The sequence below is a fragment of the Pistacia vera genome, unplaced genomic scaffold (assembly GCF_008641045.1).
Source record: "Pistacia vera cultivar Batoury unplaced genomic scaffold, PisVer_v2 Contig101, whole genome shotgun sequence".
Taxonomy (NCBI): domain Eukaryota; kingdom Viridiplantae; phylum Streptophyta; class Magnoliopsida; order Sapindales; family Anacardiaceae; genus Pistacia; species Pistacia vera.
This window is the reverse complement of record NW_022195039.1, coordinates 464,960-477,185: the sequence shown is the minus strand read 5'-3', so window position 1 is coordinate 477,185 and position 12,226 is coordinate 464,960. Positions and strand designations below refer to the sequence as shown.

Below are 12,226 nucleotides of genomic sequence, written 5' to 3'. Positions count from 1 at the left end.
CTAAAAAATCTTGATCTGATTATATATATAAATGGACGAATCACAAGTAAATTCGAAATTTTGTTTAAAAGAGTCCTCTTTTACGTAGAAAAAAGTCATATTTAATGTGTTAGTATATACACTTTAAACAAATTTTACAAAAGAATTATATAGGAAGCAATAGTACATATAACAAAATAAGTATTACATGTTTATTTTTTTATTATATTCTTAAGTTATTAAAATAATTTTCTCTTTGAATTTATTTATCTTACAGATTAAATTTAATAATAAACTTGAAAATATTATATACAAAACCGATTAATCGAATCCAACCAATCTGGTTTTAATTTGGTTGTGGTTCGGATCCAAGCCAAACAACGCACAATGCTAATTTCAACATCCAAGAGCCGCGGAAAGGGTGTAAATTGTAGTTTCAGAAAAGCGTGGCGTCTGAAAAAAACAAACCCCAGGGGCGTTCAGAAGTAACCCGAAAAGTTTTATCAGCATCGACCCGACCCGATAAACCGTTGAAAGTTAGGCTGATTTTCACTCTTAATTCGTTCACGTTTATCAACGTCCTTTCCCTCCGTTTACAAATTGCCACTTGCCACATAATCATTAAACTCATATAAAAAGTAAAAACCCAACGACGCCCAACCTGGCTCAAAACGACACCTCGACAGCCGCTCAACCAACCAAAAACGCCGCTCTCATTTTCAAATTTCGTACACTTACAAGTTACAACTCGAGCCGTCGGCGCTCGCTTTGGCTCTCACAATGCTCCCGCTCTTCTTCCGCCGCCTACTCCACCGCCGATACAGCCACCACTACTCTACCTCGCAACCGCTTCATCTCCCGCTCGTTCATCCAATTTTTCAAATCTGGTCCGCGAACACCTCTCTCGGCAAAACCCTAGTTTCCGCTGGCCTTTCCTCTTCATTTCTCCTCTCTTCGTCCTCCAATAAGAAGTTTCTCTATCTCAAGCCTGTACAGACCGGCTTTCCTGCCGATTCCGACTCTCGCTTCCTCTTCACGAAACTCTCCGCGCTCTCTCTCCGCCGCAACTTCCCTTTCAATCTCTTACTCTCCGATACCGTACTCAAGTCCTCTCCCTCCGCCGCAAAGTCTGTGCTTTCTGAGAAATTTGAGGTCCATGGGGAGAAATGTAGGCCAGGAATGTGTGATTTGAATTTTAGCGCACAGAGTAAGATAATGAGTGATAAGAATGGTAAAGATGTGATTTGTGAATTGGATTGTAAGACGCTGTTTGCGTGGAAGGAGGCGGTTTCGCCGCATTTGGCGGCGGAGAGGGAGAGTGGAGTGGTGGGGGATAATGAAGTGGTTGAACTGCTGGGGAAGTGTTTGAGAGAAGGATTGGAGAGTGATAGAAGAGAAAGAATGGAGGCTTTGTGTGTGGTGGAAACTGCTGGCGGGGTTGCTAGCCCCGGGCCGTCGGGGTCTCTACAATGTGACTTGTATAGGCAAGTGATTGTTAGTATTGTTTATGCTCTATTTTTTAACTAAATTTGAATAGGGTTGGTGTAATTATAGATAGGACTTACCGGTTTGGAATTTGGAACTTGCCTGAGAAGAAGACTTGATGAATCATAAAGGAGGTTTATGTTAATTTTCAAAATGTTTTGGTAAAGTTCTGGAAGAAGTACGAAACTTGTGGGTTGACTTTTGTTTTAGTCTAATATCAAGGGTGAGCAAACGTTCCCTTAATTTTAAGGACTTAGTAGTAATGGGTATGTGCACCAATTGACTATTTTTTTTTTTTTTTTTTTTGATGGATATTAAGTAAATTTTTTATTTATGTGTTAAAAGTTCTAGGCTGTTTTGATAACGAGTTAATTGTTGGTATCTTTTTGTTGCTCTCTCAACTGAATGCATTGATCAATGAGCAAAAACTTGAAGGCATATGGCGTCGCCCTGGTTTTCAGATATCATTGACATACCTTGAATTATGTAATTATACGTGTAGGGTTTGCTTTTGGTATATGTTTGAAAAGTTTTGTTGATAATTAAAGCAATTGAGTGAAAGAAACTACAGATTCTCAATAACAGTGAATAGAGTGTTCAGGTAACACGATGATGGAGTCCATGTCAATCATGAAAGTACTATGAATGATTGCTTTGCAGTGGTTGTTGTTCCTTATCAGGGTCTGCTCATTCAAGTCTTTTTTCTGCGAAACTGAGTTTACTATTTTTGGTACTTCATATTCTGTTTATTGTAGAAGATGATCAGAAGTAATTCAGAAATTGACATTTTGTGCTGAAAGATTGGTGTGATCACAGGTGCCTCTCTGGCAATCCAATAAACCACAATAGAAATGTCTCAACATGAGTGGCTAGATCAGGCCCATAATTCTGAGGAAAAAGAGATTGCAAGATGTTCACTGATGCCTGTTGTTGGTTTCTCATAGTCAATACTTATATAGCATCAGTTGTATATATGGCTAGTACTATTTTGGTATTCTTTCCTTGGATTTATTTCTTCTTGTGCATGTTCACAGGCCTTTCCGTTTACCTGGTATTCTTGTTGGCGATGGGCGGCTAGGTGGTATTTCTGGAACCATTTCCGCCTATGAGAGTTTGAAGCTTCGTGGTTATGATGTTGTTGCTATTGTCTTTGAAGATCATGGCCTCATTAACGAGGTGCCACTGATATCATATTTGCGAAATAGGTAAATTAGGTTACTTTTCTTCTCTTGGACCTGTATCCTATTCCTTCTTGTTCTTGGTAATTAGTTAGCATCATCATGAAGCAATAATTTCCTTCTTGTTAATTGCAATAAGTATGAATTGGTATGGAGCAACAATTTGCTTGAGTTGGTACTGATATACTTTAGGTTATGAGTGTTCTCTCTCTATGTGTTTATCTTTCACTTGAGAAGCTTTCAGTATATGTTCTTTTATTTGTTCTTACCTAACATCATATTACTTTAATATTTTTCTTCATTTATATGTTATTTTCATTTTTTTTTCTTTTCAGGGTGCCTGTGCTTGTGCTGCCTCCTATTCCAACTGATGCGTCAAATGACCTGATGGAATGGTTTGATGAATCTCATGATGTCTTTAATTCTTTGAAGGACATAATGTTATCAGCTTATTCAGAAAGAATATGTCGATTGAATGAATCTGCAAAGCGAGCAGGGGAGGTTTTCTGGTGGCCATTTACGCAACACAATCTGGTACCAGAAGAAACTGTTACAGTAATTGACTCACGTTGTGGAGAAAACTTTTCAGTCCACAAGGTTCATTTTCAAAGCTGATGCCATATCACTGCTCACCTTTCATCTCTTTCTTTACTTGTTTGCTTAAATTCCTTTCACATTTCCCTGCAAGTTTATTCTGTTTTTATACTATCTGATTATATGTTTATTGTTTTTATTAGCTAATTATACAATATGGCTTATTTACTGTCCTCTGCTGAATCAGACAGCGTATTAAGTTCTCAATTTTCATGTTGCACTTTGAGATGTAAAATGTTGAATAATCTATTATCTCTTGAAAATTTGTTTTCAATCTCCTTTTTTAGGTTCGTGATAATGAATTCATTACTCAACAATTTGATGCATGTGCTAGTTGGTGGACTCAAGGACCAGATGCTATCTTACAGGTCATCCTCATGCATATGACTAATTTTATCTTCATTTTTTTTTTAAATTTTTATAACCACATGTGAATTGTGCTTTATGAATGAATTTGGAAAACATCTTGTAACCATGATGATCTTTTCATTTTAATTTAGTTTTTCTGCTGCTTTGGATGTTTTTATCCCTTTGCCCATGATTGAACTTATTAATGTAGGGAGGTCAGCACCTATCTAATTGAAGTTCAGTGCAAGAGAGAGAGTGAAAATAAGATCACCTTGGAATCATGTTGGTAAGAAAAGAGAGAGATAAAGAAGATAAGAGAGACAAGAGAGAGAAAAAAAGGGGAAAAAAACTAAAAAGAAGGAACAGAAGTAATAGAGAGATGGGATAGAGAAACAATCTGGAAATTTTGTTATTTTAATAATCAATTTTTGCTCCCAAGGACATAACATGAAGTTTATTTTGAGTGGATTTCTTTTTTAGTTCTGTTCATGGAATGTAGACTTTAGGGTCAGCATTCTAGTGTCGTTGTTCTTCTGCCTTAGGCTGAAACCTCATCCTCAGCATAAAGCCCAAATTGTTTAATCGCTTCATATTGATCATGTATCTGAAATTCCTAAATGTGGTAATTCGTTTAGGTGGTTTCAGACTGAGCTTGCAAGAGATATGGGTTATACTGCTGCCAGATTTGGGCATGTAATGTTCCCTGAGAATGTTTATGAGCCAGCCTTAGAATGTGCAGAACTTTTGCTTCAAGGTGTGGGAAAAGGTTAGTTGTTCTTGATCCACCATCAAAGTTGTGAATCATTTTCTCTCATATTCTTTTCCCAAAGATATTGTCAGATTGTCAGTGCATTCGTATGTACTTAATGAATCCTGATTCACTCACTTTGAATTACTAATTTCTTCATCTTTAGGATTAGTCAAAGATATCATCAGTGATCAGGGTGTATTTTTAGAAAGCTTGGTCTCATTTCTATTGTTTACTTATATTACCATGGTCTCCTTATGATCAAAGTTTTGCCTTAGTAACAATAAATGGAAACTGGAAACGGTTGCTTAAAATGATGCAAGCATTCCGACTTCTTCTATATTAAAGAAAACTTTTGTTTCTTATCAAAAAATAAATAAATAAAAGAAAAGAAAAGAAAAAAAAGAAAAAAAAAAAAAGAATTGTGCAAGCATTCTCTATTGTTTGCCTTTACTTTTGTTTCTCACTTGTTTGCCTTTACTTTTGTTCTGTTAATTAAATTTAACGAAGCCTCCTTTTCTTTCTAAAAGAAAGAGAAAACGAAAAGGTTATCTTTAGTGGTATTCCTTATAAATTAAGTTACAATATTCCCTGTCACATTTTTCAGTTTAGACTGCATTTCTGTTTCTATATGCTTGAAAAGGACTACAACTGCTTTTTGTGCAGGCTGGGCTTCTCGGACATTCTTTTCAGATAATGGATCTACAGCAATTGAGATTGCTCTCAAGATGGCATTTCGGAAGTTTTCTTCTGATCATGGAATTCTTCTAGATTTTTTCAAGAATAACAGGGCTGAAAAATCTGTTGAGCTCAAGGTGGAACACTAACATATTTGACTACTTATTTCTTGTATCTGGTGCTTTGTAGAGCAATAAAAATTTTTACTTAGTTGATGAATTCACTATGCTTCAATTACTCTTCTTTCAGGTTCTTGCGCTTAAAGGATCTTATCATGGTGATACTTTGGGTGCCATGGAAGCACAAGCACCGTCTCCTTATACAGGGTTTCTCCAGCAACCATGGTATAAGTCTTTTGACCAAATATTATACCTGAGAAAAATTATAATTTGCATATTCGTGAAGTCTTTACTTTGGGAACTGGTATTCAATATTCACCAATCGTGCTTCAATATGTCCTGTTTTCATAATTGTCAAATTGTATTTGTACATACTTGAAATGGCATGGTCTTTAGGTAATCACAGAAAATTGTCTTAAGACACAGTTACTTTCTTTACACTTTAATATTAATATTTATCAAATGCTCTCATGTTTTTGAAACTGGGCATGTTTAAGTGCATAATTTATTGAAGGAGTAAACTGATTCTCTCAGATTCAGCTTTAAAGTGCAAACTCTTGTCAAGTAGTGATTTAAATATAGTTTACCGAACACTTACGTTGAGACTTAATTGTCCTGAATCACTTTTGGACTTTCCAACAGCAATTTTAAATGGAATCATAATCAATTTGACAGCTACTGTAACTGGAAATGAATCGTTTCCATTGTTATAACTTTCGGTTGATCTCTATACTTGATGAAAGTTTCTTATACAGGAGACAACATTGTAATTAGATGTTCATGCTGTTTGTATAAATTTTCTGCAAGCAATTAGGTTTCTCATTATTGTCCTTAAATAGAGGATAACAATAAAGTACAAACAAGTGATGATGAAACCATTTTAATTATTGATATATGAATTACCCAGGTATGTGGGAAGAGGCCTTTTTCTAGACCCTCCTACAGTTTTCATGTGCAACAGCATATGGAATCTTTCCTCACCTGAATGGTTGCATGCTGAAACTGTAGAACTTGACAATACGAGTAAGTGGACTTGTCTTCTCTCTCTTTCTCTCTCTCTCTCTCTCCCTCCTTACCGGCCCGCCCCCCGCCCCCTGGTCACTTCATCTTTTGTTTCTCTGGTTCACTATCATCCTGTGTTGTGCTTTTAGGTATAGTTTCTAACAAACATTGCAATTTATTTGAAATTTTACAGCCTTCAGTTCTCGTGATGATATTTTCAATAAGCACAGGGATAAATCAGACCTTGCTGGAATTTATTCTTCTTACATATCACACAAATTATCTCAAAATCCAGGATTAAAAGGATTTGACCATATTGGAGCTTTGATTATTGAACCAGGTAAGTATATTCTTTTTCATTGCTTCTGGTGAAGTTTTATTTTATTTGTCATATGGTCATACTGATAGAAATAAGGGCTTGCTTTTTATAAAATTCATGGTTTACAAGGCCAACAGATGATTTACTTATCCAATGTTTAACATGAATTATTGATATGGAGATCTCCATGTATGTTTCCTAGTCTACCATGGATGAATAGCAGTATGCAACACCAAACACTACATCTTCATTAAGTTTAGCTAACCTGAAAATTGTGTGTAATATTCAATAGTCTTTGACATTCGTTATTAAAGAAATTTCTTCCCATAATTTTTTATTTTTTGTTAAATTTTCCAAAAAATACCTGTAAAAGATTTCATGAACTGTCCCCACCCTCAATAGTAGTTATTGACAATAAGAGGGAACATGTCATTTATTCGTCATTGGTTTGCTGACTGGCTGCAATTAGGAATTGTCAATATGGCTTATTTTCATTTATTTGAAATCACTTTATTTTCTAATTCAGTGGTTTGGACATGTTCAACAGTTATCCATGCGGCTGGAGGAATGCATATGGTTGATCCACTGTTTCAGAGGGTACTTGTCAATGAATGTCGAAATCATAAAATTCCAGTTATCTTTGATGAAGTTTGTTGTGGGTTCTGGCGATTAGGAGTAGAGGTATGTTGCTCTTGTTTGTATGTCATTCACATCCTTTCTGTTTTTTTTCTTTAAAACCCAATCAATTTACACTGAATTTGTTGGATGTTTATCATTCTTTTGACAGACTACCACAAATCTACTTGGTTGTGTACCAGATATTGCCTGTTTTGCTAAGCTATTGACAGGTGGTGTCATACCTTTGGCAGTTACACTGGCCTCGAAGGATGTTTTTGATTCATTTGTTGGGGACTCAAAGGTAGTGTAATATGGTAATAGACTTGATGTGAAATATGATGATTTGTTGGATTATGCTCTTTGCTTTCATATGGATTGCAATTGATTTTCTAGATTACGTTTCACTATGACAGAAATATGAATAAAGATATTGACAAACTGCTTGATAGCTGTATTAAAGTAGTTAAGGGGGACTAGTATTGGAGATGCTTTTTCTTGTTTGTTTCTAATTGGAAGTTTTGGTAGGAATTCTTGCCGAAATAGAAGAATATTCATAATATCTAGTCATTGGAGTCCTCTTAATGCTTATAAAGCTTAATGATTTGAGAGACCTTTTGATGAGGAAGAGGTTTGAAAGGCTACTAATATTGTTCACTGGCTGTAGAGCCTATTTCAACTTTCAAGTGGTACTGCAGTTGTGAGACCTCAAGCTCAAATGCTCAATCAAGTTGTTACATTTCCAGCAATGCTAATTGGATATGATTAATATTAAACTTTTTTGAATCTCCCTTAGTTTTTATAGATTTTGCTCTTTTTAAAAGGGGATACATTAGTTTTTTTTACATTGTCAGCATTAACTTTTTTTGCCCTGTAAAATTCCTTTAGTTAGTGAAATGATAATACCAAATAATGATTTGTATGCAAATCAATTAGAAATCTTTTTTCTTCTTTTTTTCTATTTGTGTAACTTGTATAGTTATATTGTCCTAGATTTTCCTGTTGAAGTGTAGAAAAGTGGAAGGCAAACATTAATCGGTCTCTCTATCATGTAATCTGAATTTTTAATTTTACTGTTGTCTTGTATGCTTGACCAATCTTACTTGCATCTACTTGGTTGTGATTGTAGCTGAAGGCCCTTTTGCATGGGCACTCATATTCTGCACATGCCATGGGATGCGCAGCAGCTGCTAAAGCCATTAAATGGTTTAAAGATCCTCAAACAAACCCTAACATCATTTCTGAAGGAAGGTTACTTAAAGAAGTATGTAGAACTATTTATTTTTCTTCTATTTTTATATCTTTTACTTGTATCACCAGTTTACCAGCTTTCACAATTGTTAACTAATACTATCGGGGCGTTTGGTTGGGGTTTATGTGGGATTACTGGGGTTATGTCATCTTATATTACTTGATTACCATGTTTGGTTGTTAAATAATATAAGATTTCGGTAATCTTCAAATACCAATTGTAGTTACTATTGGTAATATTGGAGGTAATCTGATTACCTCCATTTTCTTAGGTATTGTAAGATTACCAAGGTAATCTTTTTTTAGTTACAATTCTATCCCTTATTAATAAAATTTTAGAACAATAATACCCTCATTTTTAAATTAATTTACATGACCCCAATTAATTAACTTTTCGAACAAAATTACCCTTGAATTCAAAACAAATTGCCGCCCACCCAAGCCACCACCGCCACCCACCTGCTATCGCCAGCTGCTGACAACCACCGTCGATGACTAGCCGCTATCGCTGCCACCCCACCGCCGCTGGAACAATGCACAGAAGGCCAGAAATGGCCGTCGTGCGTCGATATGGCCATTCCGGTCAGAGATCTGGCCGGAAATGGACATATGGTGCAAGGAGGCCATTTCCTGCCTTCCATGCACCGTTAGGTTGTCGGCAGTCGGCAATAGCTGGGTTGGTGGGGATGCATTGTTGATTTTCCAAACTTTTATTATGAGGTTATTTTTGCTAAGTTTTTAAATGTAGGGGGGTTATAAATAATCCAAATAATAATCTAAATAACAATATAATAATAATATTTAATTAGAGGACAATTTAGTAATTTAAATAACATACCTACCAATTTATTCCTCCCAACCAAATATATTAATAAAACATACCCATCAGTTTATTTCAACTAATCAAACACATTTTCTTAAAGATTTCCAGTATTCTTCAAGGTAATCTAACTTTCCAGTAATTTAACATTTCCAGTAATCCAACATTCCCTGAACCAAACGCACCCTATGGGTTATTTGCATATTTCTATTGTGTATTGATAACCTTGACTTTGATAATTATAGAGTTATGTTGAGAGAAAATAAAATGTCTCCATAGTAGCGATTGATTGTTATCTCCAACGAGGTTAGGTGTGAGAGCCAAGAAAGATCTTTGGGAGGGGAGAGTTTATGTTATTGGCTTCAACTTTGGTCTTTGTTTTAGTAGAAGCCAGTACACCTTCATGCTCGTCAAATCCAATGTGTCAACACTTGTGCAAGTTAATTTTCAGTTTTCAAACATAGTAGCTTTTTTGAATCAATTGACACGGGATTTTTTTTACTTCTAGTTGATGCCTCTTGCTTCCCAGCAGTCGCTTTTTTGACCAATAACATCTCAAGAGTCTTGGGTCCATAGAACCCACCCCTCCTTGTATGGAGTTGGTCATATTTGAGAGGACTTGGTTCTCATATTAATTTGCCACACCCCAAACCTGCTGGAGGCACAACTAAGTAATAATAATGTAAAGGAAAAGAAGCAACCGTATCTTTTTTTGTAATTGTAAAGAAAGTATAAATCTAGTACCTACCTAACTCATTTATTCACGTAGGATAGGAATTGTACCGGAATTTTATTAAAGTATTGTCTACCTTGTTGACATACCCCAAATTCTCATTTTTCGAGTTTAATATTGTTTGGTTTTTTACCGATAAGCTAAAACTCTTGGAATTGGCTGTGTTTCAGCACAGTTCTAGAGACAGGTTGACTAAGAGATTTTATGTTTCAATTTCCTTCTTCTATTAATTAAATTATCTCATATAGTAAATCTGGACTTGTATTTGGATCATGTTTTTAGACTTTTTTGATCATGCACTAGAGGGGGCATTGTTACAATGTAAATGGTATTGTTGAGTCTTTTCAAAGGCCAGTGTTACACCCTTTTATAGGTATTTGTCAAGCCAGGCCATTGGGGTTGGTGTACGTGGAATTTTGGGATTACATATTTTTTTAGGTAATTAAAACGGAATGATTTTATGAAAAGCTTGTATCGCTTGGCAAACTGTGATTCTGGGTTGAAAAAAGTCTCTGGTTCCCAATTATAAGAACACGCTGGAGGATCTGCTTCTTGGCGGCAAACATGGTTTTTTTTTTTTAGGAAATGCTATATATCGCTGGAAAGGAGTTCACCTGTTACTTTTCACTGATGGGTGGGATTTAGAAGGTGATATGACACATTACCATTTACCATAAACATTATAATTGATTGCTAAAAGTAGATATCAATTATCAAGTATTGCATGCTTTACTCAGAGTGCAAAGCATGGTCTATTCCATGTTACTTTAATGTCAATGCAGCGACCCTGATCTGATGATTCTCATGTAGTATTTGCATTGAAATGCTTGCAGCTATGGGATCCGGAGCTGGTACAAAAAATCTCATCACATTCTGCTGTCCGAAGAGTGGTTACATTAGGGACTATTTTTGCCCTGGAGCTAGAAGCAGAAGGCTCTAATGCTGGGTATTGTCTCACTCACATATTTTTGTTTAATTTTCTTTTTACTGGAAGTATTGTCATGATTAATCAGCCTGCACTCTGTTTAACATTCCCTTGTGTTGAGGTGAATGAAAACATTAAAGATTGCTAGTGCAAGTTGGAAGGTTACTGCAAAAAAATTTTACCTTGAAAGAAACTTATTTCATGCACACTTTACATGTTACAAGCCCATTTTATGGAGTATATTGATTGACTTTTTCTGACACAATGTATCTGGTTGATGATATGGTACCATCATGTATCGTAAGTAGTTCCTATAACATAGATGGCTGTATTCATTGTTGAGGCAGGGCTGGCAGCGATTTGAGCTTTGCACATACTGGGCAATTAGTAATTTCAACTCCCAATATTTGGGAATCATGGGTCATGTTGTTTGTAGTCAGTCCCTTGGTAAAAGCATTGTGTTTTCTTACTACTTTTCTGGCAAAACGCTTGAGTCGATTTTTGTTATCTCTAAGTTTTCTCCAATTGAATCACACTTAAATTTAACAGGACCCCGCATGATTTATGAAGCAATATTCACATCTTGTGTTTAATGTCTCCTATGGTAAACATTTATCTTTCTGCAGGTATGGATCGCTATATGCAAGTTCTCTTATTCAAAAGCTCCGTCAAGATGGCGTTTACATGAGGCCTCTTGGTAATGTTATCTATCTCATGTGTGGTCCCTGCACATCTCCTGAGGTCTGCAGGCAACTCCTCATCAAGCTACACCGAAGACTCAGAGACTTCAACAAAGTTGAGGAGAAACTGGTATCATGTTAATTATAAAAGTTTCATAAGTTTATTTCTATTAAATTACGATAACAATGATTATGTTCGTTAATACTTCACAATCTTCCTATTCTTGAGTAGTTCAATTGTATGACTCTTTAGATATCAATAGTCACTCCTAGGTCTTTTGCATCTTCTACGATCTATCAAGATTTTCAGTATCAGTGATTCCTGATGTTAACACCTTCAAGTCAGATAACATAATTTGGAAGTTTAGATGAGTCTGAAAGCAACTTTTCACTAGATACTTTGTCGTTTTCCGAAAACATTTCAGTTTCAATAAAAGTTCTCTCAATTATGGTAATGATTGGAAACATATCCTGTAGATAAAATCATCATTTCCTTATGATCAGGAGAAGTCCAAATTCATGGGAAAATGCTATTTCACTGAGTTTGAACTTTGAGAGTGAGCTAGATTTTCTTTTAACCTTTGGATTAGTTGACTTGCAGCATTTTCTTATCTTAATGGGCAAATATGATAGTGCCAATAAAAGCTTGTGTTAATAATAAATAATTGAGGTCGAAAATATCAAAAATCTTTTAGTTTTACTAATATGACTAGAACGTAGAAGAGTTAAACATGTTGGTCAGCCCACCGTTT

General features: G+C 35.5%; 1 protein-coding gene across 1 annotated transcript; it reads left to right on the top strand.

Moving 5' to 3' along the window:
* Positions 1-664: 664 nt before the first annotated feature.
* Positions 665-11,757, top strand: LOC116111982 (bifunctional dethiobiotin synthetase/7,8-diamino-pelargonic acid aminotransferase, mitochondrial). The gene is made up of 14 exons (XM_031398183.1): positions 665-1,463; positions 2,499-2,669; positions 2,978-3,239; positions 3,524-3,604; positions 4,230-4,350; positions 4,999-5,147; positions 5,260-5,354; positions 6,037-6,152; positions 6,325-6,471; positions 6,998-7,131; positions 7,238-7,369; positions 8,195-8,329; positions 10,703-10,815; positions 11,421-11,757. Exons 1-14 carry the CDS (start codon positions 760-762, stop codon positions 11,614-11,616), a joined length of 2,556 nt encoding a protein of 851 aa, XP_031254043.1. The 5' UTR covers positions 665-759; the 3' UTR covers positions 11,617-11,757.
* The last annotated feature ends 469 nt before the right edge of the window (positions 11,758-12,226 follow it).

Coding starts and splice junctions, on each gene's coding strand:
- LOC116111982 (XM_031398183.1), top strand. CDS start 760: ATGCTCCCGCTCTTCTTCCGCCGCCTACTCCACCGCCGATACAGCCAC. Junction 3,240..3,523: donor AAAACTTTTCAGTCCACAAG/GTTCATTTTCAA, acceptor CTCCTTTTTTAG/GTTCGTGATAATGAATTCAT. Junction 10,816..11,420: donor GCAGAAGGCTCTAATGCTGG/GTATTGTCTCAC, acceptor ATCTTTCTGCAG/GTATGGATCGCTATATGCAA.